This window comes from Mus caroli, unplaced genomic scaffold (assembly GCF_978045245.1).
Source record: "Mus caroli unplaced genomic scaffold, Mus_caroli_1 scaffold_15, whole genome shotgun sequence".
In the NCBI taxonomy this organism is placed as follows: domain Eukaryota; kingdom Metazoa; phylum Chordata; class Mammalia; order Rodentia; family Muridae; genus Mus; species Mus caroli.
The window spans coordinates 75,701,094-75,726,607 of record NW_028227270.1 but is presented as its reverse complement, the minus strand read 5'-3'; the positions used below and the strand labels follow the sequence as shown (position 1 = coordinate 75,726,607).

The following is a 25,514-nucleotide window of genomic DNA, read 5'->3' as shown; positions in this document are numbered from 1 at the left end:
CCCGGACAGAAAGGCGTCCCCTGGAGCTGCGGGCGACAGCGGGCTGGGAGGAGCGTCGCCCAGTGGCAGAGGCCGCGACGGTACGGGGGATTGGGGAGAGGATGGGCTCCCACCTCCCGCAGCTCCACAGGCGGTGCCGGGAGGCGGGGCTTCAGCCTACCGAGACTGAGTATTGGCTGCCGGAGCTGGGGAGGAGGGGCAAGCTCTCCGTGATTGGCGGAGTCCGGCGCCGGAGGGGCGGGGCCTCTATAAAAGACGCGTGCCTGTAGCGGCGCAGGCAGTGGGGCTGTCGGAGCGGCGCGGCCGTGTAGCTCCCGGGAACTGGCTGTCGTGGGGGTGGCGGGGACGCGAGTGGCGGCTGCGTGGGGTGCAGGGCGGGTGGCCGCACGGCTGCACCTTCCTCACGGAGCCCGGAGTCGACTTGGAGCAATTGCGGTGAGGCGACAGCCCCGGCGCACACCGGAGAAGAAGCGGCGGTGGCGGCGGTGGCGGCGGCCCCAGCCATGCTGTGCTATGTGACGAGGCCGGACGCGGTGCTGATGGAGGTGGAGGTGGAGGCAAAAGCCAACGGCGAGGACTGTCTCAACCAGGTGAGGGCGGAGATCGGAAAGGGGATCCCTGCTTGTCCCCGGGAAGCCTCGGGGCTCGGGGATGCTCCCCGGGAGCCGGGCGATGTTGCAGCAGCGGCCCGTGGAGCGCTCCCGGGACGCCAGGCTCCAGCCTCCTCCTCCTCCCCGCGAGCGGAGAGTGCGGGGGGGAGCATAGAGGACGCTATTGGTGGGGGATCCGGGGCCCGGAGACCAGGACACTGCCAGGAACCTCCACCCTGTCCGTTAGCCTGGCACTTTTCTCTAAAGAAGGTGGCCCGGCACACCTGCCGCAGGTGTGTGTGTGTATGATGCCTCCCGTGGAGTCCTTGTAAAGCCCGGCAGCGCCACCCGCGTCCCGGGATGAGGTGGCTGCAAGCGGTCGCTGGCCCCGGGGCTCCCTAGCTGATCAGGTGGGCCCGAATCTCAAGCCGCTTCTCAGAAGGACTGTTCACCTGACACTCTAGGCTTGCTAGGGATCCAGAGTATATTGAGTAATTTGCGGGGGACGGTTCTGCAGGCAGCCTCCTTCTTGGGGGTCTTTACACGTGTGTTTTCTTAAGGGTGACTAAGGCTCCTAACGGGGTGTGCCTAATGGATATTGGCAGGCCCGTTTGACCCCTTGAAATACTGTGCCTATGAGACCTGTGGACCTGAGCTGTTTGGAAAGGCGCTTGTAAAGCTTAGCTGACACTTGTGGCATGCTTCCTCAACGCGTTTGTGTTTTTGGAATCCAGATGGTTAAAACTGTCCAGATAATACGCTGCCAAATCAGCTGTGCAGATGGTGCTGCGGGGCGGGGGGCGGGGGGATTCCAGCGATTGGAATAAGAAATAAAACACCCTGTGTGTTCTACCTCAGCCTTTTGGGAAGTCTGTTTTGGGGGGACCCCTTTCCCTGTGCCATTGGTCAGACCCTAGAAATAGTCAAGCAAGGCCAAGCCTCCACTGGAGGGCTGCGTTTTGGCTTCACTGTTTCCTTAAAACCTTGTTTTTCCGGTCTACCAACTGGCATTGCAAGAAGGTAGAACTTTGGGAAAGCAGGGGCCAGTCCTCTCCTCGGATGGAGCCCTTAGGTTTGCACTGCTCACACACCATACCTTTGGTTTTGTTTTTAGGTGTGCAGGCGTCTAGGGATCATCGAGGTTGATTATTTTGGGCTGCAGTTCACGGGGAGCAAAGGTGAGAGCTTATGGCTGAATCTGAGAAACCGGATCTCGCAGCAGATGGATGGGCTGGCACCTTACCGGCTTAAACTGAGGGTCAAGTTCTTTGTGGAGCCTCATCTCATCTTACAGGAGCAGACAAGGTAAAGCGAGGCCGATACAAACCAATGTCAAGTACACCTCTGATTCCATTTAGAGGTAGCTGTCGTGCCCTCCCGGAGATGTTCCCTGGCAAATTTGACTTGATGCAAAGGAAGTTCAGGAAAAACTCAAGTTTTCCAAAGCACAGTTGGCCTGGGTGGATTTTTCAACACTTGTTTTTTTGTTTTGTTTTGTTTTGTTTTTGTTTTTTCCTGTTCTGTATAATATTAGTGGGAGAGCAGGGTTGACTTCTTACAAACAAAAAGGAAACCAACTTCCTGACAGCTTCATCTAATGCCCGCTAGTAACCCCGCCTCGGCAGTGTTACTACAGGTCACTGTAGACTGTTCTAACAGAAAGCAGGAAACAGTTCCTCTTGGGTTACTTAAACTTGGTCAGTCTTCAGCCTAAGTGTCAGATTACAGTGTTGTAGCAGGAGCGCTCTGTCTGGCCTCCTACAGATTTTAAAACTTTTCTAAGTTTCACAAAATCTTAATAAAAGAACTCTTTGAGGGGCCACTGTAAAGTAAATTTCAGCCTACAGATTTATTAAAAACGATTGTTGGACATGTGGTGTTGTTTTTTTTCCTTGTTAAACTAAGGGCCACCAGCCATGGTAGACAACCGAAGCCTGTGGGTGTGGTCTCCTTTTCAAACGACCAAAATACAAACACACACACACACACACACACACACCCCGGTACGTTTCCCTCTGAGCTGACTATATAATACTTTCCTCAAAGATGAACCAAAATAGGAAGGTGATGTTTAATATTTATTACCAAAATGCAAGAGACTACAGTGGCGTTTGGAAAAAAGGAAAATGATTGCTTTGAAAGCCGCAGCAAACTTTGGATCCCAGCACTGATGTTTTCCATACTCCTGTGGCTTGGCAATGGGCCACGCATGTGAAAAACGTGATCCTGCAGATTTCAACTCCTAATGGGGAACAGGCTCTTCTGAGAGGGTTTAACATACCACTTTTTGTTTATTTACTAAACAGGCAATGGAAACATTAAAAACTACCATCCATTTGGATTTGGAATGTCCACTTTGCCTTGCTGTGGCCTTTTAAAGGTTGAGAGAGATTTTTTTTTTATGAAGCAAACAGGCATAAGAAATTTTTACTGTTTCTGAAAATACCTTACAAATATTCATGTAATGGCATACTTACAGATGCTGAGCTGTCTATATTAACCACAAGAGGCTGTGTCCTTTTTTTAAACATTTACTCTGTGGTGTCTCTGTGTGCTTGTGTATGTGTGGAGGTAAGAGGACAGCTTTCAGCAGCCTGTTCTCTCCTTCTACTGGGTTGGACCTGAAGTCTGAACTCTGGTTGTCAGGCTCAGCCGCAAACATCTGAGCCATCTCACTGGCCCATAGACAGATAGACAGATGGACAGACCGACCAAACTAGTTTGTGAAAGCTTCCTCAGTTCAGTCAATGAGAAAAATACATGACAGCATGTGTGTGTGTGTAGCAGTCACATTGTGATGCTACAGTGATTTCAGGGCTTCCAGGTGCAACCCAATTCTAGTGACATAAATTTATTTTTGAAATCAGCCAAAAGGTGAGGAAGCAAATGATTTCATTTAAGTAGTGGAAGGATAATAGCAAATAAATTGTATCGGGAATGCGTTCATGCTTTATGACTGACTGTGAGGCGGTTTCTACTGCGACGTGCCCTCCTGTAATTAGGTCAATACCTGTGATCAGCTCTACTTTATTCCTGTAAGAAAGTGGCGTTTGTGAGTGAGTACTAGAATCAGATTTCCTACTCTGGGTTTTCTGTTACTTGGTTGCCTTTGACTCCTGGGAGTTATATCTAATGGCATTCAAAGTATGTGCCTTCCTGGCTCAACTCGGTCATTTCAGTTGATTTTCCTTCGTTTTCAGAGGTCCCATAGGATGGTTAGTGTAAAGCTGAGCCATGCAGGAGGTTTGTAACCCCAGCGGCTTGGGAGGGAGAGGAACAGAGACTCTGAGGCCTTGGGTTATAGTGTGGGTCCAAGTCTAGTCTAAGAACTTAGTGAAATTCTGGGTCAAAATAAAACATAATCTGAGAGTTGAGAGCACAGTGATGCTTGTGTGCCTTGCCCAGAGCTCCTCTTCTGAATAAAGAAGCAAGGGAGATTGGGGGGGGGGGGGAGGACAGGAGATTTCGAGTTACATTTATTATGTTGGTAAATCTTGCAGTTTTGTGGAGTTATCCAAAATATAAAACTTTTAAGAAAATGCCTAAGGTTGATGACCAGTCATTCTGCTTCAATATCATCGTCATAAAGTAATATCTACTTTGTGTTTGTTACCCTTTAATTGGACATCAAAAAGTTGTGCTAGGTCCAATTTCATATTTTTTAAATTATTTATTTTAAGAGTGTGGGTGTTTTGCCTGCATGGTACTAAAGAACAAAACTATTTTCCTTTAATGCTATATTAGAAAAAAAGACAAAAAAAAAAAAAAAAAGAAACACACACACACAACCAAGCCTGTTGACAAACTTTTTCAAGTTCCATTGTTTGCAATAAAATATTTATGTTAAATCCTGTGGTTCCACACTCCGTCTGTTTGTGTAGTGAGTTAACACAGCTTGGACAATTCAGTTTTAAGAGGTGGCTTGATTGAGGCAAGCCACGAGGGTGCAGTTAGTGGACTGAGGGTATCTAGGCATTTCATTAAAAGGAGATAGCTGGGCACAGTTGCCCTCTGCAGACCACTAAGCAGTAAGCTCAGAGCAAAGCAGGCTTAATGTGCAGGGGTGGTTAATATACTCGTTAGTATGAGTCCAGGCAGGCTGCTAAGAGGAGTGCAGGCAAGAAGGCCTGGGTACCATGGGTGTGTGTGTGGGGGGGTGGGGGGGGTGGGCAGTGCTAGGATCCAGAAAGATGGGATCCAGAAAGATGCCATCTTTCTGAAGAGTTGCACTGGCTTGGATCAAATGTTATCATAGATGGGTAGATCAGGCTAATATGGTCTTGGGCTTAATTTCCCACTTGGAGCCCCTACCTGGATATTCCATTTGCTCTTGAATGGAGGGCCCAGATAAGAGAGTCTTGTTCAGCCAGCTGGCATAGATTAGAGATGGAGACAGCAGGTATTTTCAGCAGATGTTTGCCATGCTGAGGATTGAAATGGAAAGCGAAACAAATGAATGCGTTCTGGAAGTAAATCTGAAATAATAAATCATCTTCGTGGAGACTCTCGTGTCTTTCAGGGGCTCTCTGGTTCTTCACGATGAATTATGCTGACGTTTTCAAAACCAGAGATTAGAGAAGTGTGCATTTTATCCCCATAGTGGAGACTATACCATCCCCTGCTGGCAGGGGCTTTGTGTTTGTCCTGGTGTGGCCACATTTTCAGAGCTCCGTGGTCTCTGTTAGGGACAGTTCAGTTTACTTAAAGTTAATCAACATCTGGATTTCCCCCCACCCCCCAGAAAGCAGCCCCAGTACATGAAACTCCATGAGTATTGAACTGAACGTTCAGAGAAATGGCATTATCTGGGACATAGCATCTCCTTAAGATTTCTATGTGTTGGGGCAGCAAGGCTCTAACCTCCCCAATTCTTAACTCCAGCTCAGCACTTTCTCTTTGGAATGCCTTCTCTAGCCCTCACTGCCTGGGAGGCTACATTCTTCTAAGACATTACCTGTCTTTTAGAGCATGAATGTGCTTCTAACATTATAACTACTTAGGTTCATTGCCAGTCACTCCAATAATGTAAATTCCAACCAATTTGATCAGCACCATATCCTCAGAATCTAGCAAAATCGTGTGCTGTGTAAATACCTTGTTAATCAATAAATTAAGAATTTACAAGTCTGGAGCTAGAGATGGGTCAATGGTTTGGAACACCATTGCTTTTGCAGAGGACCCAGATTTGATGCCCAGCAACCAGGTGGTGACTCACAACCACCTATAGCTCCATTTCCAGGGATCCAACTCCCTTTTCTGCCTCTGAGGGCACCAGGCATGCACATAAACTAAATAAAAATAAATAAATAAAATCTCAAAACAAAACTAAAGAAAGCTCACGAAGCCAAAGTCACAGACAAACTCAAGGCAAATGGGATTTGGCCATTTCAAACCAACCCTGGACCAGTCAGACTGGTCCTAGACAGGGTCTAGAAGTCATGCTCAAAGTCTCGCTTACCATCAGTTTGGGTGAAGGTGGCTTATGTAATCTACCTCAGCGTGATTAAGGATGAGTGCAGTCTGCATGCAATTGCATTGCAGACGGTGTGCGTCTGTTACAGAGGCTCATGTTGCTATTACAGAGATCCATTTCTGTTCTCTACACTGTATGTGGAGTATAGCAGAATCAGCCTCCCTCTCCCATCGCCACTCTCCCCCTGTCTCCTTCTCGCTTCCCTCCACTCCGGTTTCATTTGCCAAAATATAAAATAGGACCCAGGAAAGTAAAACAAACCAAGAAAGTAAAAGCATACATATATACTATTCCCAAAGAACTTATAAATTGGGTTTCTGCATCTTACTTAAAGTTGTTCTCTTGGCCACATCTAAGTGTTCGCATTGCTGTGTGGTGTTTATTTTGAGATTCTGAGCTCTTTCGGCCCAGACAAAGAGCATCTCTTTAAAAATGCTACTTCACATACTCATTTTGTGTGTGCGAGTATGTTAGAAGCATGTGATGTGTGTATGCGTGTGAGCCTGCAGATGCACATGTCCATGCACGTGCACGCAGAGGCCGGAGATTGACAGCTTGCTCACGCAGACGCCTCTTGCCACGGGTAAGGGCATTCTTTAGGGGCACAGCCTTCTGTGCCTTCAAGTTACAGTATTCTCCTGGCACAGGCTGCCATCTCTCTTGGGGCTGGAAGCCTCCCTGTGGTGAGCCTCATATCATAATTGCTGGAGGGCCCAAGGAGGAACATCTTTAAGAGTGGTTCCATTCAGGGCTTAAAGAGGATCCCCGTAAGCCCAGGTAGAGACCTAATTTAGTAACTCTCAGATAGTCATCTGCCTCTGACAGGTTTTTCAGTTGTAAGCCCTCCATGAAGTAGGCCTGGTGGTCTTTCTCCATGGGCATTCCAAACCTGAGTCCTGGGGTTATTTTCTCAGCCTCGTGAGACATTTCAAACTTCGAGGAAAGTTGAGAGGTTTTATCATGGACTCCCATAGAGCCCCTGCACCTACTGTTAAGTTTAATATGCCTACTGTGTTATATAGTTAATCATTTATCGGTCATTCCAACCATCCATCAACTTTTTTGATTCATTTTTAAACAAGTCACCTATAGGCACCCTTCCTCCTAAACACTTCGGCGTGTTATCGTTAAGTAGAAACTGCTTGCATATGCTTCCTTTTCCTTCTGAGTTAAAGTTTACATGGGGTAAAACATATAAACCCTAATTACATCTCTTAATGAGATTCGATGGGTGCATGCTTAAACAACACCTCAGCTGCGACTGAGGACAGCCGGCAGCGCCCACCGTCTTAGGAAGTCCCTCATCTTTCTGCGGCCTGCCCATACCCACTGCCCACTCTAACCACTGACTGCTGTCAGCATTAGGGGTTTCCACTCTAGCTCTGCTGTGTCTGTTTAGCTTGATGCACAGGGAGTCTTCCAGTAAGTTCTGCTTCATGTCTGCCTTCTTTTACCCATCACAGATCCCATGCTCTTGTATGTATGTGTTGGGGTGTTCCTTAGTTGTTACTTCATCTGCTCTCCGTTCATGTTGCTTTGGTATGTGCTGGGGACTGAGTGTGGCCTTGACCGGTCTAGGTGAGTACTCTGAGCTAAATACAGCCTGCTTTGTTTCTCTCCACGACTGGGTAGTAGTCTGCACTGTTGGTTGAGCCACAGTCCTGCTGGTGAGCGCCTGTTGTCCATGAATAAAGCTGCTATGGACACTCTAATACAAGCTTTTGTTTTTTCTTCTCATAGACACATGTGTTTCCATTTTCCTTGAGCAAAATACCCAAGGATACAATGACTGGGTCCCATGATTGTTTAGCTGTATAAGTTCCTGCCAGGCCTTTCCCCCACAGCATCTGTACTGTTCCCTTCTCCCACTCCCACAAAGAATGTAAGGAAGTGGGGCGTCTCACAGCCCTGCCAGCCTTCTGCTGGATACATGGTGGTAGAGTGTTGTGGCTTTAATTTGCATCTCTCTGATGATTAATGATGTCTGTCAGATTTTCGTGGGCTTCCTGGCCTCTCCTGCATCTCCTTTGGTGAAATGTCCGAGTCCCCCATTTTGATCATTTGCCTTTGCTCTTGAGCTGCCCACATTCCTTATGTAGCCTAGATACAGTTCATTGTAAAATCCAAGTTTTATAAATATATGTTTCCCCTGTGCCCTGCCTGCTAGGCTCATGCCTTTCAGTGAGTAGGAGTTTTTCATTTTGGTGAGATCTAGTTTATTCTACCTACACACACACACACACACACATACACATACACACACACATACACACACACCCTGTCTGAAGTTTATTCAGTATGTTCTGAAAAGCCTTGTCCACCCCTAGCCATAAAGGTACTCTAAGGTTTAATTCTCAAGCCAGTATGGTTTTAACATTTATGTGCAGGACTGTGCTCTATTCTGAACTAATTTTGTTTTACGAGAACGTTACGAGATTTAAGACAAAAAAACCTCTCGTCGCAATTCCTGTTTCCATTTGGTCGTTTTTAAATATAACTTGGCAGGCAGAGTTTGGTTTAAAATAAACCGATGCGGTGAAGTGACTCATTGGACAGAGATGGGATGTTTGATTGTAAGGGGGTCTGCCTGGGGTGAGTGGCCGCCCAGACACTATTTCCTGGCCATGTGCTTCAGGGGGGATTAGGGTCCAGTTATTGGCAACCATGGTTTTGAAAATAGCTACTTAGCCATTCTAAAGTCATGCTAGATTTACTGCTTACATTTTGAACATGAGGCTCAGTCTAGTTATTTTACATTTGTTCTCAAAAGCTCTCCAAGATGGCGTAACAGACAAGATGACTGGGAGGCTGAGGCCAACAGTGGCCTTTTTCCTTACCTCTCTGTTGCCATGAGCAAGGCGACTTAGTAAAGGAAATGTTTAGTTTGGGGGCTCACAATGCCACATTCCATGACCTTCACAGCAGGGAGCATGGCAGTAGGCAGACAGACATGGCACGGGAGCTGGAGCTAATAACTTAACGTGCTGGTGCAGGAGGCAGAGAGAGAGGAGAGAGTGAGAGAGAGGAAAGAGGAGGGAGCGAGAGCAAGAAAGAGAGAGACAGAGAAAGAGGCAGGGGCGGGGGGGGGGGGTGGGAGAGGCAAGAGAGAGGTGGGGGGGATGCGCTAACTGGGGATGGCATAGGCTTTTGAAACCTCAAAGCCTATTCTCAGTGAGGTATCTCCTCCTAATCCTTTCCAAACAGTTCCTCCAGATGAGGACCAAGTGTTCAAACACAGGAGCCTGTGGAAGCCATTCTCATTTAAAGCATCCCAGTGAGCTATACAGGGGCTTCCACTTGGCTTCTGGAAAGCTCTGTTGTGAATACTAGAGGATTTTTCTGTGAGATTGCTAGTCTTCAGACGAGAGTCTTCCGATCACAGACCTTCCAGACAAATGGTTCTTGATATCCCTTAACACCATGAGAAGGCGTGGCCTTTACACACACACACACACATATATATATATATATATATATATATATATAGTTTTTTAACCTTATGTGTATGATTGTTTGCCTGCATGTATGTATATATGTATGTATGTGCAACCACACACATGCTTAGTGCCCACAGATCTAATCCCCATTCCTCTGCAAGAACAACAAGAGCTCTTAACTGCTGAGCCATCTCTCTATCCCCTGTAAAGACATGGGTTTTTGAAAGAGAAATTGATGGAGAATTTTGAAGCAAAACCATATTAAGAGTATGTGGTCTGTGGCCATTCAAGAGGGCTTAGTAGGTAAAGGTGCTTGTTACCAACCTAGCCTGAGCTCAGTCTCTGAGGCCAGCATGGTAGAAGGAGAAAACTGCCTTCCAGAGGTTGCCCTTTGACCTCCAAAAAATGCACTGTGGCACTTACCCACAGATATACATAAGTGAAGAAGTATTCGTAATTTTAAAAGACTTTGCTTTTCAAATTTCAAATTGTTTGTGAGTGCTTTGCCTACATGTATATATCTGGACCCCACAAGAGTGCCATTGCCCATGGATGCTATAAGATGGTAGCAGATCCCCTAGATCTGCTATAGGTGGTGATTAGGCACCAGGTGGGTGCTGGGAGTTGAACCTGGCTCTCTGAAAGAGCTGCCAGTGCTCTTAAGCACTGAGGCGTGTCTCCAGCCCCTCATCCTTTGATAGCATGTGTGAATTCATTTGAGCCTATGAGGCCAACACTTGACTTAGCTAGAATGATGCACCCTGGGCCCCACAGTGTGGTCCATATACTAGAAAGCGACCCATTTTCTTAGAAACTGGGTAAAACTTTAAAAACTAATTTCTAAGTGTAACCGTAGGAATGCATAGCATATGTAGTATTGGCTTCTGTTCATAAACATTTGCTTAAGACAAAGTAGGTACTTTTCAAAGCCTTTCCTTTGTGTGTGGTTCCATGTTGTAAATGATATGGAACTAGACAGGTTATCCACTTGTGAGATGTGCTTTTTAAAAAAATATATTCTCTCCAGGCCTGACTTCTTTGACTACATCTGCTTGTTTTGATATTATTAGTAACCTTTGGTCACTTACATTAAGAAAAGAAAAGACAAGAAGAAAAGAAAGAGTAAGGGGCTGAAATCAGGAGGGAAGATAGTTATAAGCCAGATAGTTAAGGTAGGAAGCTAATAAGAATGAACTCAAAGCCACTCACAAATCCTGCACCCTCCCTGAATTCCCTGTTGGAAACATTTCTTGGAGCACTGCCATCCTTCCTCTTGGAAAGAACACACTGATAGCTCTTCTTGATCGCTCCTCAGAGCTGGTGATGTTGGCTACCCCTGCTCCATTACACTGGTGCCTGGACCCTTGTCACCCAGAAACCCACCTGTGGCTGGAGCCTTTGATAAGATATGTTCCTTTTCTCCAAAGACGCTGTTCCACCAAAACAACAACAAAACCCAACAACTTATCAGACATGTCCATCCCATAGCCCCAGTGTGGGGCGGGGCACAGACCACTCGATTCTCTTGCAAGGTGGCCATAAAGCCATGAAAACTACATCATGCAGAAAGAGGCCTGCAGTGAGGAGGAGGGGGGGTAAGGAGGAAGGGGGAAGTGCCTGTGTCTGCTGGATGATGCTGAGTACAGTTCAGCCTCAACTTGCTGGAGACCACCAGTGTGCCCCACCCACTTTGTTCCAGTTCTCAGCCAATCCTGGGATGGGTGGGCATTGCTCTAGGCTCTTAGCCACCTATTTACTACGTTGGGTTACCATTTCTTTGCTTTGCTTTTGGCAGCTGTCCCTCCAGAAGTAGGCGTAGAGAATTTGGAAAAAGAAATTGAATAAATTTGAAAAGTCGTCCTTGGCAGCTCTCTGACTGTTTAATAAAGCAGGAAGCAGTTTCAAACTTTATGCTAGGAAAATAAGTCGAGAGAGACCTTTACGTTTCACAGTCATTAAATCGAGAAGGCTCAGTTTGTGGTGCTAATCTTAAAATCTTTTGGCACAAGGTTTCTCCTTGAATATAAGCATAGATTCTGGCTTTAGAACCCAGAAAACACATCCCTGGTTGAATAGGCAGATGTCTGTTAAGATTCCATTTTCCCGTGATCAGCACCGGCATGTTTGAGAATTTTAGACCTGCATCTTCCTCCTGCTCCTTCTCCTGCCCCTGCCCCAGCCTCTGCCCCTCCTGCTCCCGCTCCTGCTCCTGCCCCTGCCCCTCCTGCTCCTGCCCCTGCCTCTGCCCCTGCCTCTGCCCCTCCTGCCCCTACTCCTGCTCCTGCCCCTGCCCCTGCCCCTGCCCCTGCCCCTGCCCCTGCCTCTGTCCCTGCCCCTGCCTCTGTCCCTGCCTCTGCCCCTCCTGCTCCTGCCCCTACTCCTGCTACTGCTCCTCCTCCTGCTCCACCTCCTCTTCTTCCTCTTCCTTCTCCTCCTTTTTCTTCCTCTTCTTCTTCCCCCCTTTTAAGACAGAGTCTCACTATATAGGCCAGGCTAGCCTGGAACTCAGAGAATTCTACCTGCTTCTTTCAGAGTTAAGGGTGTGGACTACCATTCGGACTATCTGTATAGCTATTTTAAAAGCAGCCCCCCCCCCCCCATCCCGTGGCAATTCCTTTGCCCCAGCAGGGCCCCTTTCTCAGTGTTGCAGTATGGAAGAAGTATTCTAAAGACTACCAGATGTCTGCGTTAATAAAAAACTGTGTCTGTTCTCTTTGAATGCTACGGTGCATCTTACAGTGGTTTCTTCTTGGGGGCTTGGAGTACGGAAAGACTTGAAACCTTTCAGAGTGTTTCATTGTTTGGAACCTTTATCATTACTGAAGATCCAAAAAGATTGAGCTGACTCTTTCTTAGCTTAGAAAGACAAATGGCTCTTGTCAGACTGGCAGTTTGAGACTCTCAACACAGACCTTTGTGTTTGTCACCTCTCTTGTCTTAAGTCCTCTCTCTCCTTACCTTTCTCATGCTAGCCCCTCGTGGGACAAACTCAGGCGGGCAGCAAAAGCAAAAGCAGAGACAGTGAGGAGCCGAGCTGACGCAGGGTTCAGAGCCTCACCAATGACTGGAACTCATTATTGGGCCTTTAAGCACATGGGAGAGGCTACCACGAGTCATCAAAGAGACAAAGTTTGTCGTCTAGCCTCTGTGGTGACTCAGAACCTCTTCAGGATTTCAGACAATAAAAACAATATCTGAGTTTTCCCAGGAATTTCTGTGGCACACATACCTTGTAGTGAATATAGAATGGAACGTCCAGTGTACCAAGGGTAGGCTCAAACAGAGCCAACCTGGGGATGGACTATAAAATAAACACAGATGCACGGCGCTTTACTTGGCTTTATGGAGTTCTCTGTTGTTAGAGGCAATTAAGCCAGCCCAGGTGCAGCTAGGGAAAGAAACTAGATGTTGTAACTTGTTACATAAAGTAACTAGGAAATAGATGGGCTGTGTGCAAGGCAGATCAAAAGGTGACTAAGTGGAAGGACAGGAGAGGAGGCCTTCAGGGCAGGTTGCTGCAAGGCTGGATCTTCCCACAAGAGGGATGGTTCCTATCCAGAGCATAGCCACAGGAGGTGTGGCCGGAGTCAGCCGCTGGGGAAGCCTGGCTTTCACCCACCATCAGGCATCCAGTGAAGGACTTTGAGCAGAAAGATGGAGCATTTTCACAGCAATTGGCTCGGAAGGTGGGCTGGCAGACTCTGGAGGGGAGAGGGCCCCTGGGGTCACAAAAGCTCTTGCCACTTCTAAGTTTTGAGTAGGACTGAGAAGGTCAGGATGGCAAGAATAGACTGGGTCGGGAGAGCCCTGAGAAGTGAGCCGGAGAGAAGGTTCAGCGAGAAGGACCTGAGTTCAATCCCTACCACCCAGTCAAAAACATGCAAAGCATACACTTGCCAACCAGGCTAGCCTAACAGATTATATCTAGGCCATGAGATACTCTGTCACAGCAGGTGGGTGGTATTTCTGAGGATGACACCTAAGAACATCTCTGTCATACTCTTCAACATGCTGTGGGTGGACATTGGAGGAGGATTCTGAGAATTCAGGAGATATTATTATTATTATTATTATTTTTTACTGTCCCTGAAGATCAGAATCCACTACGACAGGTTTTCCAGCTGAGAATAGTAGATATGTATGCGTGTAATCTGCAGAGGCGAGAGGACCTGGAGTTGAATACCAGCCTCAGCTGCACTGCAAGTTCGAGGCCAGCCTGTCTCAAAAAACAACAACCCTATAGCTGGAACAACATTATGAACCAACCAGTACCCCCAGAGATTGTGTCTCTAGCTGCATATGTAGCAGAAGATGGCCTAGTTGGCCATCATTGGGAAGAGAGGCCCCTTGGTCTTGCAAACTTTATATGCCCCAGTACAGGGGAACACCAGAGCCAAGAAGTGGGAGTGGGTGGGTAGGGGAGCAGGGGGCAGGGAGGTATAGGGGACTTTCGGGATAGCATTTGAAATGTAAATGAAGTAAATGCCTAATAAAAAATTGAAAACAACAATAACAACAACAAAAAACCCAAGCAAACAAAAATTTGATTTTTAAATTTCTTTGAAAACATTATAATGCTAACCTGCTCTGTTTCTACTAAAATTTTTATGATATTTTATTTACTGATTTGAAGAGGGGGCATGCCATGCTACACACTTAGAAGTCAGAAGACAACCTGTGGGGAGTCCCCTTGCGATCACTGTGAGGGCCCAGAGAGTAGAAGCAACCAAGGTCTTCAGCCCTGGCTGCAAGGTCCCTCATCCACTGAGCCATCCCTCTCTATACCTGCTCTCATTGCTTAAAAATAGAAAGTACTCGGTTGTGAAATGCAAAGCTGGTTGAGCTCCTTTGGTTGTTTTCTGCAGCACTGGGGATAAAACCCGGGGCCTTACACACGCTGTGCGATTGCTCTATCCTTGAGCTACACACCCTAGTCCAGCAGGCCACCTCAGATACTGTTATCCCAAGTCTCAGTCTTTCTCTCCTTCTCTTGCAGGCATATCTTTTTCTTGCACATTAAAGAGTCCCTCTTGGCAGGCCACCTCCAGTGTTCCCCAGAGCAGGCCGTGGAACTCAGTGCCCTCCTGGCCCAGACCAAATTTGGAGACTACAACCAGAACACCGCCCAATACAGCTATGAGGACCTGTGTGAGAAAGAGCTCTCCAGCTCCACTTTGAACAGGTGAGGCCGCCGGAGGCTAGCATGTTTGTTCACACCCGCCTCAGACTTGATAAGAAACAGGAAACTGGCCCTGTGGTGTCCTGATGGAGTTTGGAAGGCAAAGCCCTGCCATTGCCAGGTTTATCCAGTCATTTTTAAAGGATTCATGTGCCTTTTACTTGAGGAGAACCTTAGCAACGCAAAACTGCCCACACAGATAAATGCCCTTATATGAAATGCCATAAATAACAAGGATCTCAAAAAGTGCCTGACCTTTTAAATATGCAAATCTCCTCCAATAAAAGTCTAGCATGTTTATTAGTGTTTGCTTCATCCAGGCAAGACTTACAGCAAGCGGCCTAACGTAGATGACTGCCTGAGTTACCTATCCCTGTGTCACAAACTAACCCCAGACAATAGACATTATCCAATGATGCCTAGACAAGGACACGGCTGTGGCTTGGGGGCAGACCAAGCCCCAGAGAGCAGTCTCACCTAAAAGCCCAACTAAGGGAGGCTTCCAGGCCCAAATGACTCTTGTAGCTTCTTGGCCAGCCTCCTTCTTATACCACCTGACCTTTCATGGTGCTCTTTCATGGTGTGGTAGCTGGTTCACCCAGCAGAAGCGATCCAAGAGCAAGAGAGAAGAGCTAGGAAAGAAATCAGACTCAATCTCAGAGGTGGCTTTCATGCCAGGTCTCCCACCATTTTCTGTTCCTTAGAAGCCAGTCCATTAATCCAGACCATACTCAAGGGAAGGCTGCACTGGGAGGCCAGATCACCAAAGACCACAGGAGAGACAACCTTGCCACAACAGAGAGTGTAGAGCTGTGTCTTCTTCAGTTGCAGATAATCTAATCAGCCCCCTGTGGTGCTTGCCTACCAGGAAGCTTGAGAAGTTCATGGAGATAAACATAAGGGGATCTAGCCTACATGGTTGTCTTACGTGTATGTTTAGAGATTTTCCATAATTCTTTCAGTGTTCCTAAATGATGGGTTCTCGATATGTGTTGAGATCTTTTTAAAAGTGTGTGTGTGTGTGTGTGTGTGTGTGTGTGTGTGTGTGTGTGTGTAAGATAGCTAGCTGGTGTGAGTAAGCTCTTTCCTTCTACCTCATGTGTCCCAGAGATCAAACTCAAGCTTGGAGCCAGGACCCTTACCCATTGAACAATCTCACTGGCCCCAGAGTTGAGATCCCGAGCCATATCTCAGAAGTATTTTACAGTAAATATGATTAGTAAATGAAACAGGAAAATGTCATTTGGTGCTGTTGTGGTCTCTCAATGACCATATCCAAGGCTTTAAGAAATGCATACATTGATCTGTCTGATCGAGTGCCGTTGGGTGCCCCACAGCATCATTGCGAAGCATAAGGAGCTGGAGGGCATCAGCCAGGCCTCTGCCGAGTACCAGGTTCTGCAGATTGTGTCAGCAATGGAGAACTACGGCATAGAGTGGCATGCCGTGAGGGACAGCGAAGGACAGAAACTCCTCATTGGGGTTGGACCTGAAGGCATCTCGATCTGTAAAGAGGACTTTAGCCCTATTAACAGGTAACCTGAGTCTTCAATCACATTCGTACATGCATGCATACGTGCATATGTACATTCATACAAGCCTAGGCATGTATATCCACCTGTTGCTTTTTCTGGAAGTAGAAAATGGACAGAAATTCATGACAGACAACCTCTATGAATAAAGTGATTCATTTTTTAGTTTATTCATCAATTGCATTCAGAATTATTGTTTTTCATAAGGTACTCAAGCCATAAATACCTGTGTCGGCTTCTGCCTACATGCACACACACACACATACACACATGCACACATGAGGTTACTCCAGCTCTTGTCCCCACACCACAACTGCTCTTCCTGCTCAGTATCAGTAGTTAGCACCATCACAGAAGTCCCCAGGCTGAGTGTCTGGTTCCCTGGCGGGTCACGGGCTGCCTGCTAAGGCGTAGCAACACCATGCTGAGCTCTCCCTCCTGAACCTGATCACTTTTCTCCTCTTGCCTTTCAGGATAGCTTATCCTGTGGTGCAGATGGCCACCCAGTCAGGAAAGAATGTCTACTTGACCGTCACCAAGGAGTCCGGCAACAGCATCGTGCTCCTGTTTAAGATGATCAGCACCAGAGCAGCCAGCGGCCTCTACCGAGCCATCACCGAAACACATGCATTCTACAGGCGCGTACCACCATGTGTCTCCTAAGCTTAGGCCAGAGCATAGAATCCTTGGGGGGCTGGCAGGTTTCTGTGACTTCCCCTAGCCTTGAGTCCACAAGTCTTGTACAGAAGAGGAGAGAATGGCTACCCTGAATACTTCCATTTGCAGAGCTAGTGGAGCCCTTATCAGCACAGGATTGCACGTGCCTCACTTCCCTTAGAGCCTCCTGCTTATCTCTCATGGTATTTCCGTCCAAGCCACCTCCCTGCACGACCCCAAGGGTCAGACCTGTTCTGCCAACGCTGCATCCTTTCCTGGAGCAGTGGCACACATCTCTCCCTGCTGAGAAAGACTCTGTTCTGAGCTCTTACGCCTTACACACTCCAGATACTTTTTAAATTGAATTTAATTTTACTTGGTGTTTTGCGAGACCAAATCTCACTGTGTGTCCAAAGCTCACCTGGAATTCACTATACACCCCAGGCTGGCTTCAAGCTCAACTGCAATCCTCTAGTCTTGGCTTCCCGGCTGCTGGGATTGCCTGCATGGAGCACACTGCAGCTGGCCACGGTGGAGAGTTTTAAATAACACTGTAGAATCTAGAGAGTACTTTTTCAAGCTGAGTTAGGATTAGGCTCATACTTCGAGAAAAATTAAAGCCAAAAATGTAGTTAGTAGGAAGCCTTACAAATGTTTCGTGTTAAAACAGACTACAGAGCAGAACAGAAAATGTGTAGACATGCTTAACATAAAAGCTGCGACTTCAAAGAACAAAAGTCCCTTTGCTTCCACAAGCTGCTGGGTGGCAGCTCACAGCCCCAGGGGGACTGGGATGTCTCATCTCCATATTTACAGCTGCTTCCTTGAAAGTATTTGGAGACCCCCTGAGAAGCACAGGGGTAAAGTCCCCAAGCTACTGAGCATATACAATGGAAAGTTACTCTCAGACATGCACAAAAGAGTATTAACTGTCTCAGGGAAGGATGCAGCTCTGTCCATGGAGTGCTTGCCTAGCATGCATTAGCTCCACATGAAGCGAGCATCCTGCACATGTCTGTAGTCCCAGCAGCACCCAGGCGGTAGAAGCAGGAGGACCATGAAGCTCCAAGGTATCCTTGGCAGCAGAGTTCAAGACCAGCCTGTGTCACATGCGACCTTATCTCAAGGTTGGGGAAAAAAAAAGCTGGGTATGGTGGCATATGTCTTTGATCACAGCACGCAAGGGACAGAGGCAGGTGGACCTCTATGGGTTAAAAGCCATCCTGTTCTATGTGGTGAGTTTCAGGGCCTGCATAGTGAGATCTTGTCTCAACAAAACAGCAACAATATTAGTGAATGCCTTTTAAGCCAGGCATGGTGGTATACAACTGTAATCCCGACAAGCAGAAGGACCATAAGTTTCAGGCCAGCCTAGGGTACATTATCTCAAAAGCAAATAAGTGTGGAGATAGATGGATGTTACAGAGACAAAGAGATGATAAATAGATGAATGATAGTATATAATAGAAGACAGATTGACAGATGGATGATGTAGATAATCAAGAGGGAGATGAGATAGAATACTTAATGTCTGTGGATATGCTGTTCTTATTGATAGCAGCATTATGAAGACTATCTTATTGATAGTCTGAATTATGAAGCTCCCTAGGCTTTTCAATACTAAGTCTGGTGTTCACACTTGGCTTCCGTTCAGGTGTGACACAGTCACCAGCGCCGTCATGATGCAGTACAGTCGCGACCTGAAGGGCCACTTGGCGTCTCTGTTTCTGAACGAAAACATTAACCTTGGTAAGAAATACGTCTTCGACATCAAGAGAACATCCAAAGAGGTCTATGACCACGCCAGGAGGGCTCTGTACAACGCCGGCGTTGTGGACCTTGTCTCTCGAAGTGACCAGAGCCCTCCCAGCTCGCCCCTGAAGTCCTCAGACAGCAGCATGAGCTGCAGCAGCTGTGAGGGCCTCAGCTGCCAGCAGACCCGGGTGCTGCAGGAGAAGCTGCGCAAGCTGAAGGAAGCCATGCTGTGTATGGCGTGCTGCGAGGAAGAGATCAACTCCACCTTCTGCCCCTGCGGCCACACTGTGTGCTGCGAGAGCTGTGCAGCCCAGCTGCAGGTAAGGCGACACTCACCCTCCTGTCCGTTCAGGCTCTAATAGGTGGAAAGCACCCATCTCCATTTGGAGAGGGCCCTGCGGTCAGTGGCTTACACCACTGCGCCCTTTAGAAACAAGTGAACCAGCACACTCGCGCCACCATTTGGTTTTGGATATGAGGTCCAGACCAATGAATTCATGCATTAATTTTTGGATGACCAATGAATTCATGCATTAATTTTTGGATTATTGTTATTGGGGACTTATTTACCGTGTTTATGATTAATTTATCATTTTTGTCTACATTTGCATTTATGCTTGTGCGCGCACGTGTGTGTGTGTGTATTGTGTGTGTGTGTGTGTGTGTGTGCACGTGGAGGTCAGAGAACAATCTGTAGGAGTCAATTCTTTCCTTCCACCATGTGGTGCTGGGAATCAAACTTGGTTTGTCAGGCTTGATGGCAAGCATCCTTACCCATTGGGCAATCTCACCAGCTACCAGCCCCTTAATTTCCTTTCATTACTGTTGGTACTTTCAGAGGTCTCTTCTATTGGCTGTTACTTGCTAGCAAGTCAAGCTACTTTTCATACAAAAAATAGAAGCAACTCACATATAGCATTTCTCCTTCTTGCACCTTACGTTTCCTCGTGCAGTAAAATGTTCTCTTGGTTTCACCTCTCAAATGTTTCTGCTAAATGTCATGGTGGATGTATGTAAAGCCAGGCTTGCACATCACCTAGGCCTCACAAGCTACAGTGACAGAGCTAGCATTGGGATTGAGCAGTGAGCTCAAGACACCTGTGCCTTCTCGGAATATAGCCTGTGCTGCCGCCATGAGGGGTCCCCTCCAGATTCCTGGGCTTAACTTTTCCTGTGCATGGATTCTGACCCTGCTGCCTCTTTCCTTAGTAGCCAATGAAGGGTGTGTGCCAAAAAGCCACTAGAAGCTTGTTGCCCCTGGCCACAAGGGTATCTGCCCACTGATAATGACCCCAAGGCAGTTGAACCAAGGTCTCTCTACAGACATACCTCCAACATGGTGGCCAGAGGTGCAGGGACCTCTTCCTGTATGCCTGGCTCCAGCCTAGACAGAAGGAAGGCTGATGCTAACAGAAGGATTAAGGAGGTGGCTGGACCAATAAACTCTCTGGTCACAGGGCACAGGGACCTGAGTTCAGTCCCTAGAACCCTCCTAGTTAAAAAGCAGTGTGGGAAGGGGTCAGGGGTTGGAACAGATGCAGGGATTCTTAATCCTGGTGTTGTTAGTAAAGGAGGTAGAGACAGGAACAGCAGGGCTCGCATACCAGCCAGACTAGCTTAACCAGTATTCTCCAGCCAGACTAGCTTAACCAGTATTCTCCATGTAAGAGACCCTGTCTCCAGAAACAGGTTGAAGTCTTTGAGAACTGACACATGAGGATGACCATTGGTCACACATACACACATGCACGCATGCATACACACACACACACACACACACACACACACACACACATGCATGCACAGTTTGACAGAAAATAGTTTTCTTCAGTGGATGTCTTTTCCTAACACTCATTGTTAATCTGTATAAAGTATAAATATTCAAGCCTGTTCCAGAGCACTTGAAAGCTTAGAACTGGATCACAGCGGCATCGTATCTAGAAAACTGACTGTTGGGGCACGAAAGCTGAATTCCCAGGTCCCACAAATATCCTAACCAGTGGTGGCTTCTTTTGCAGTCCTGTCCGGTCTGTAGATCCCGTGTGGAGCATGTCCAGCACGTCTACCTGCCCACCCACACCAGTCTCCTCAATCTGACTGTCATCTGATGCGTCCTGCACTCGCTGGACAAGCCATGTCCCCACAAGCTGCAGTATTGTAAACTATAAGAATAATAACTTTGTGAAGAGCTATTTCACTCTCAACACCCATCTGCCATGAGACATTTTCAGAAACAAGGAGGAAAAGAAAACAAGAATGTGACCACACCTCTTCCGTGAGGAGAAGCAACAGGCCCCGTGGCCACCAGGAAGAACGCTGGGACACGGACACATTCCTTGAACTTTAGGGTTGTTTTTTTTTTAATGATCAAGTAAAGGAGTAGATAAAATCGTCTTCGTCAGTCAAGTGGCAACATGGCCCAACTGTGGGCACCTTTTAGGAAATGATGCCTCCTTCATTTTTCCCCGGGCAGAAGATTTTGTAAGTGTTTTAAGGATTTCCTTGGTTCTTTTTGTATGGTCATGGAGCGCTGAACATTTTTAATAGGGATTTTTTTTTTCTTAAAGAAATAGTCCTCATTATAAAAGTCATTTCTGTCTTTATAATTATAAATTATAATTCAAGAACAACTGGAAAAGCTGGCAGATTGAAAAAAAAAAGCAATCCTGTGACTTCCCAAGGGTTGACAGCAATGTTGTCAGATTGGAAGCAGTCTGGCTGAGAGCCAACAGGTAGCTCACTGTGGGTGACTTCCTTCCTAGCCCTTCCGTTTCCCCTCACTCCGCACCCCATGCCTTTCACTGATAAAAATGCTACCAGTTTGGTTAAGAGACATACATGGTAGAGTCAAGCACTCCCTGGGCTTTGGAGATTGGAAAGCGAGAGTAGCTTCCTTGAAGGAAAAAGGTGAGAGAGAGAGAGAGAGAGAGAGAGAGAGAGAGAGAGAGAGAGAGGCACGAGCCAGAGAGCCACTCAGTATGCCCGAGTGGTTCTTCACGTTCCCAAGCACTCACTCCAGCTGCACCCATTGGTGTCGCCTTGCTTGAAGATCAAACTTTCTACAGCCTTATAGGTTTCTAGATAGTGTCTCCTTTTTGTGTATGTCTTGTTTCTCGTTGTTCGAGTTTCCCTATGTCAGTGCTTCCGTACTCATTGTCCTGCCCCTCGGTGTCTTCCAGAGCTACTGCTTTATGTTTCCATATTCTAAATTCTCACCCCCACTTGGGCATTTTGGAAGCTAGTGAGCTAGGGGGTTTCTAGGGTGTCGGGAAACCTAGCTGACCTCATCGGGTGCAATACTAGCTAAGTTCAAGCTAGAAGCCTACACTGTCACTTTACTGAGATTTCTGAGTCTACGTTTCATATTGCCTTAATGTAGCAGTAATGTGTTTATGCATTTGTTTCTTTGCACAGACATTTTGTCAGATATTAAAACTCTACTTTTTTATGGCACATATTAGCATATAAGCCTTTATTCCAAGAGGTATTTATTTTTTCACTTGTAAAAAAAAAATAATGTTTCCACATTAAAAAAAAAAAAAACAACTCTGTTATATCCTAGAGGACTTCTGTCTTTTATTCAGGATAATAAAGACTTTAAAGCCAACTGGGCCTTTGTGATCTTATGGTTATTTTCACGTAGGCTATTTTGCCATTGAGTGAGCACTTCACCTCAAGGTTGGGACATTTAAGGTGTTAAGGTGGCTTCACTGAGAGGATCTGCCCAGGTCTTCTATCATCTGTTTTTAGACATACAAGATTGAAGGTTTGAAGGTAGGTGAACAAGATTCTGTGACACACATGGTGTATGCAAAGGATAGCTTGGGGAGGAGGGAAGCAAGGTGGCTTACCCAGTAAAAGTTTTTGCTATATAAGTATGATGGCCTGAGTCATCACGGAACCTACATGAAGAGGAGAGGAAACATCCAACTTAGCAAAGTTGGCTTATGCCGGTCACACATGGGGCTCACAGGGCTCAGTCATAGCAGAAACATACTGTGGTGTCCGGGACTGCCTTCCTACAGTACTACTGCATGTTTCTGCTGGGCTAGGCTGGTGTGTGTGCATCTACGCTGAAAATGCTTTGTATGGTAGAGTATTTTAAAATATCTGTAACCTATACCTTTACAATTGGGAGACAGACCCCAACACAGCCTCCCATTGGTTTCTAGGAATCAGCTCACTTATTCAACATATTTATTAGACAACAACTCAATGGTTAATGAGCCCCAGAACTTTAAAAGAAAAACAGTCAAAGATATAATTTACCCCATACCCAAAGCAACAGTAGAGTATTGGGTGTCTTTGTGATTTACAGTGTCTGTGTAGTGCCTGTGACACGCATGGGTGCTTCCCTATGGAAGTTCAGTGATGTTCAGGTTTGTGTACATGGCTGTCTCAGAATGATAACCAGGATGAATGGGTGGGTGAGTGACAGGTCAACAAATAACATTGCTTGTACTCCATGGGCCAGGGACTTAAGCTTAGCAACCAGCATGAAAACCCATGTATTACTTGGCTTTCTAGAAGCATAAGAGAGGACACAGTGCTGAGCATAGGAGATACTGACTACCTCTGCTTAGGGCCCAGGGTAAACATGCTTCAGAAGGACCTTTGAGCAAGACTTGTATTCTGTAGATGTGGGGAAAGCCGTATGGCCCCTGTCAAGGCTACAATGCAGCCAGCCAGTGGGTCTTGCCCAGGCTCACATATCAATGCACTGATAAGAAATTAGGCTCTGAAGGAATGTGTGGCATGGGGAAACAGTGAGTGGAACCTTCAATTCCAGGTTTGACTTTGGTACTCTCTACTGCCTTCAGAGGCAAGAACTGGCAAGGCAGGAAAGCTTGTACAACAACTAACACATGAGACAGAGGAGAGCAGAGAGACAACTCAGTTTTGATTATGTCTTGACATGAAGAAAACAAGGAAAGTGGGCCAGGGAGATGGCTCAGTGGGCAAAGACCGACAAAGTGGAAGGTGGATGGAGAGATGGCTCAGCCGTTAAGAGCCCTGGCTGCTCTTGCAGAGGACCTTGGTCAGATTCCCTGCACCCACATGGTGGTTTACAACCAATTGGAGCCCCCATTTCCAGGGGATCTGATGCCCTCTTCTGGCCTCTACATGCGCCAGACATGCATGTGAGACACAGACCTACATGCAGGCAAAATAGTCATACACATACTTTTTTTTTTTAAGGTGGACAGAGAGAATTCAGTGAAGTTGCCCTCTGACCTCCACATGCTCCCCGTGGCATGTACACACAACAGACATACCATGTGTGCACACAATGATAAAGAATAAGATTTTTAAAAAAGGGTAAGACAAATGAAAAGACTTGATGAGGTGTGTCATAAAGATTGAAAACAACTGAAAGAAGAATCCACAGGGGGAAGGGGTTAGTGACTCGTCGCTATGACCAGATACCTGTGTCAAGAAGCAACCTGGGAAAAGAAGGATTTATTTGGACGCACACTCTAAGAGGAGAGGCATCTACTCCATCAGGGAGAGGGAAACATGACAGCAGGCACATGAGGTTGCTGGTCTCACAGAGCCTACCATCAGAGAGCAGACATTGGACAGGAAGTGGGCTAGGCTATAAAACCCCGGAGACCCACTCTTTTTAGCAGGACTCCTCTCCCTTAAGATTTCACAGTCCTCCAAGCCAGCCCCACCGGCCGAGGACGAAGTGTTCAGATACATGAACCTATGGGAACTTTTTACATCCAAACCACAGTAGAAGCGATCCACAGGAACAGAAAGGAATTAGCTTTGTTTGGATCCTGGAAAGCTAACATAGGCCCTACTTGGAATCACCTGGAACTGGTTAGAAGCCAGAGTCAGACTTCTGGGGTCGGGACTTCCGGGGTTGGGACTTCCGGGGTTGAGAAAGAAAGAAGCCCTTTGTGTTAAAGATGTGAAAGTGACCAAAGAAGCAGCTGGTACCCCCAGAGGAGGCGGGGCTAAAACGTGCTCTTGGAAGTGGTTTTGTTAAAAAGCAAACATTTGTTTTTGTTTTTCCCCCTTGGACCTTCAAGATAACTAAAAAATGAAAGCCGAGCACCTCTTTTGGTCCCTGTCTCCAGGCTAAAGAGACAGAGACAGAAATCAATGTCCTTAATCTGACCTCCAGAAGTCATCTTGGATTCCCAGCACAGCAGAAGACCACCAGACAGAGAGGCCACTCCCAAAGATGAGAATAATTACCCATGAAAGTCAGGCTGTACCCTAGAATGATCGTGTGGGGGCCATTTGATGCCTCTAAGTCATGACAGCCATAAGGAAGGACTTCTTCAAAAACCCTTCACTAAAATAAGACAGAGACCAACTGATTGGATGTTTGATTATGCACACCCCTGTTTTCCTGCCTCGGATCCTCCTCTGTTTAAATCCAAAGCTTATGCCAGTAGTGAGGGGGGCGGGGGGGGGGGAAGAAAGAAGAAAGAAAAGAAAGAAGGAAGGGAGGGAGGGAGGAAGGGAGGGAGGAGAGAGACATGACAGTTCCTCAGTATGGTGAAGGAGAAAGTTTATTATAGAGATGTGGGAGAGCATAGCCAGAGGCAGACACATCTGGGAGAGTCCAGAGTGGTTGTGACCCTGAACCTCCTGGCGAGAGGGGGAGGGGAAGGGAGAGAGTGGAATGGAGCCTGGTACAGAAGCCAGGAGGCCAAAGGTGCAGAAGAAAAGAAGGGGCAGGTAACCAAAATGTCTGGATTATGTAAGGAAGAGCCTCTGGGGGAAGAGCAGCCTAGCCCCTGGGCTTGAAAGTTCATGGTAGAGGATGGGGTATGTCCGCCATGTGCTGTAACAGGTAGGAACTGAGGGATACTGGGAGAACCTGGAGGTCTGATCCAATTTGAAAAGTTAAGTAGGCACCTCAGTCACTTGTCC

General features: G+C 46.9%; 1 protein-coding gene across 1 annotated transcript; it reads left to right on the top strand.

Moving 5' to 3' along the window:
• The first annotated feature begins 294 nt into the window (after nucleotides 1–294).
• Nucleotides 295–22,031, top strand: Mylip (myosin regulatory light chain interacting protein). Its single transcript, XM_021180281.2, has 7 exons — nucleotides 295–590; nucleotides 1,705–1,895; nucleotides 14,497–14,682; nucleotides 16,017–16,214; nucleotides 16,685–16,849; nucleotides 18,523–18,943; nucleotides 20,642–22,031. The coding sequence occupies exons 1-7, from the start codon at nucleotides 504–506 to the stop codon at nucleotides 20,729–20,731; spliced, it is 1,338 nt and encodes a 445-aa protein (XP_021035940.1). The 5' UTR covers nucleotides 295–503; the 3' UTR covers nucleotides 20,732–22,031.
• Nucleotides 22,032–25,514: the final 3,483 nt, after the last annotated feature.

Bases quoted from the DNA above. Each gene is read 5' to 3' on its own strand.
- Mylip (XM_021180281.2), top strand. From the start codon at position 504: ATGCTGTGCTATGTGACGAGGCCGGACGCGGTGCTGATGGAGGTGGAG. The intron at 591-1,704 runs GTGAGGGCGGAG...TTTTGTTTTTAG, and splicing joins GCGAGGACTGTCTCAACCAG to GTGTGCAGGCGTCTAGGGAT. The intron at 16,850-18,522 runs GCGCGTACCACC...GCTTCCGTTCAG, and splicing joins GAAACACATGCATTCTACAG to GTGTGACACAGTCACCAGCG.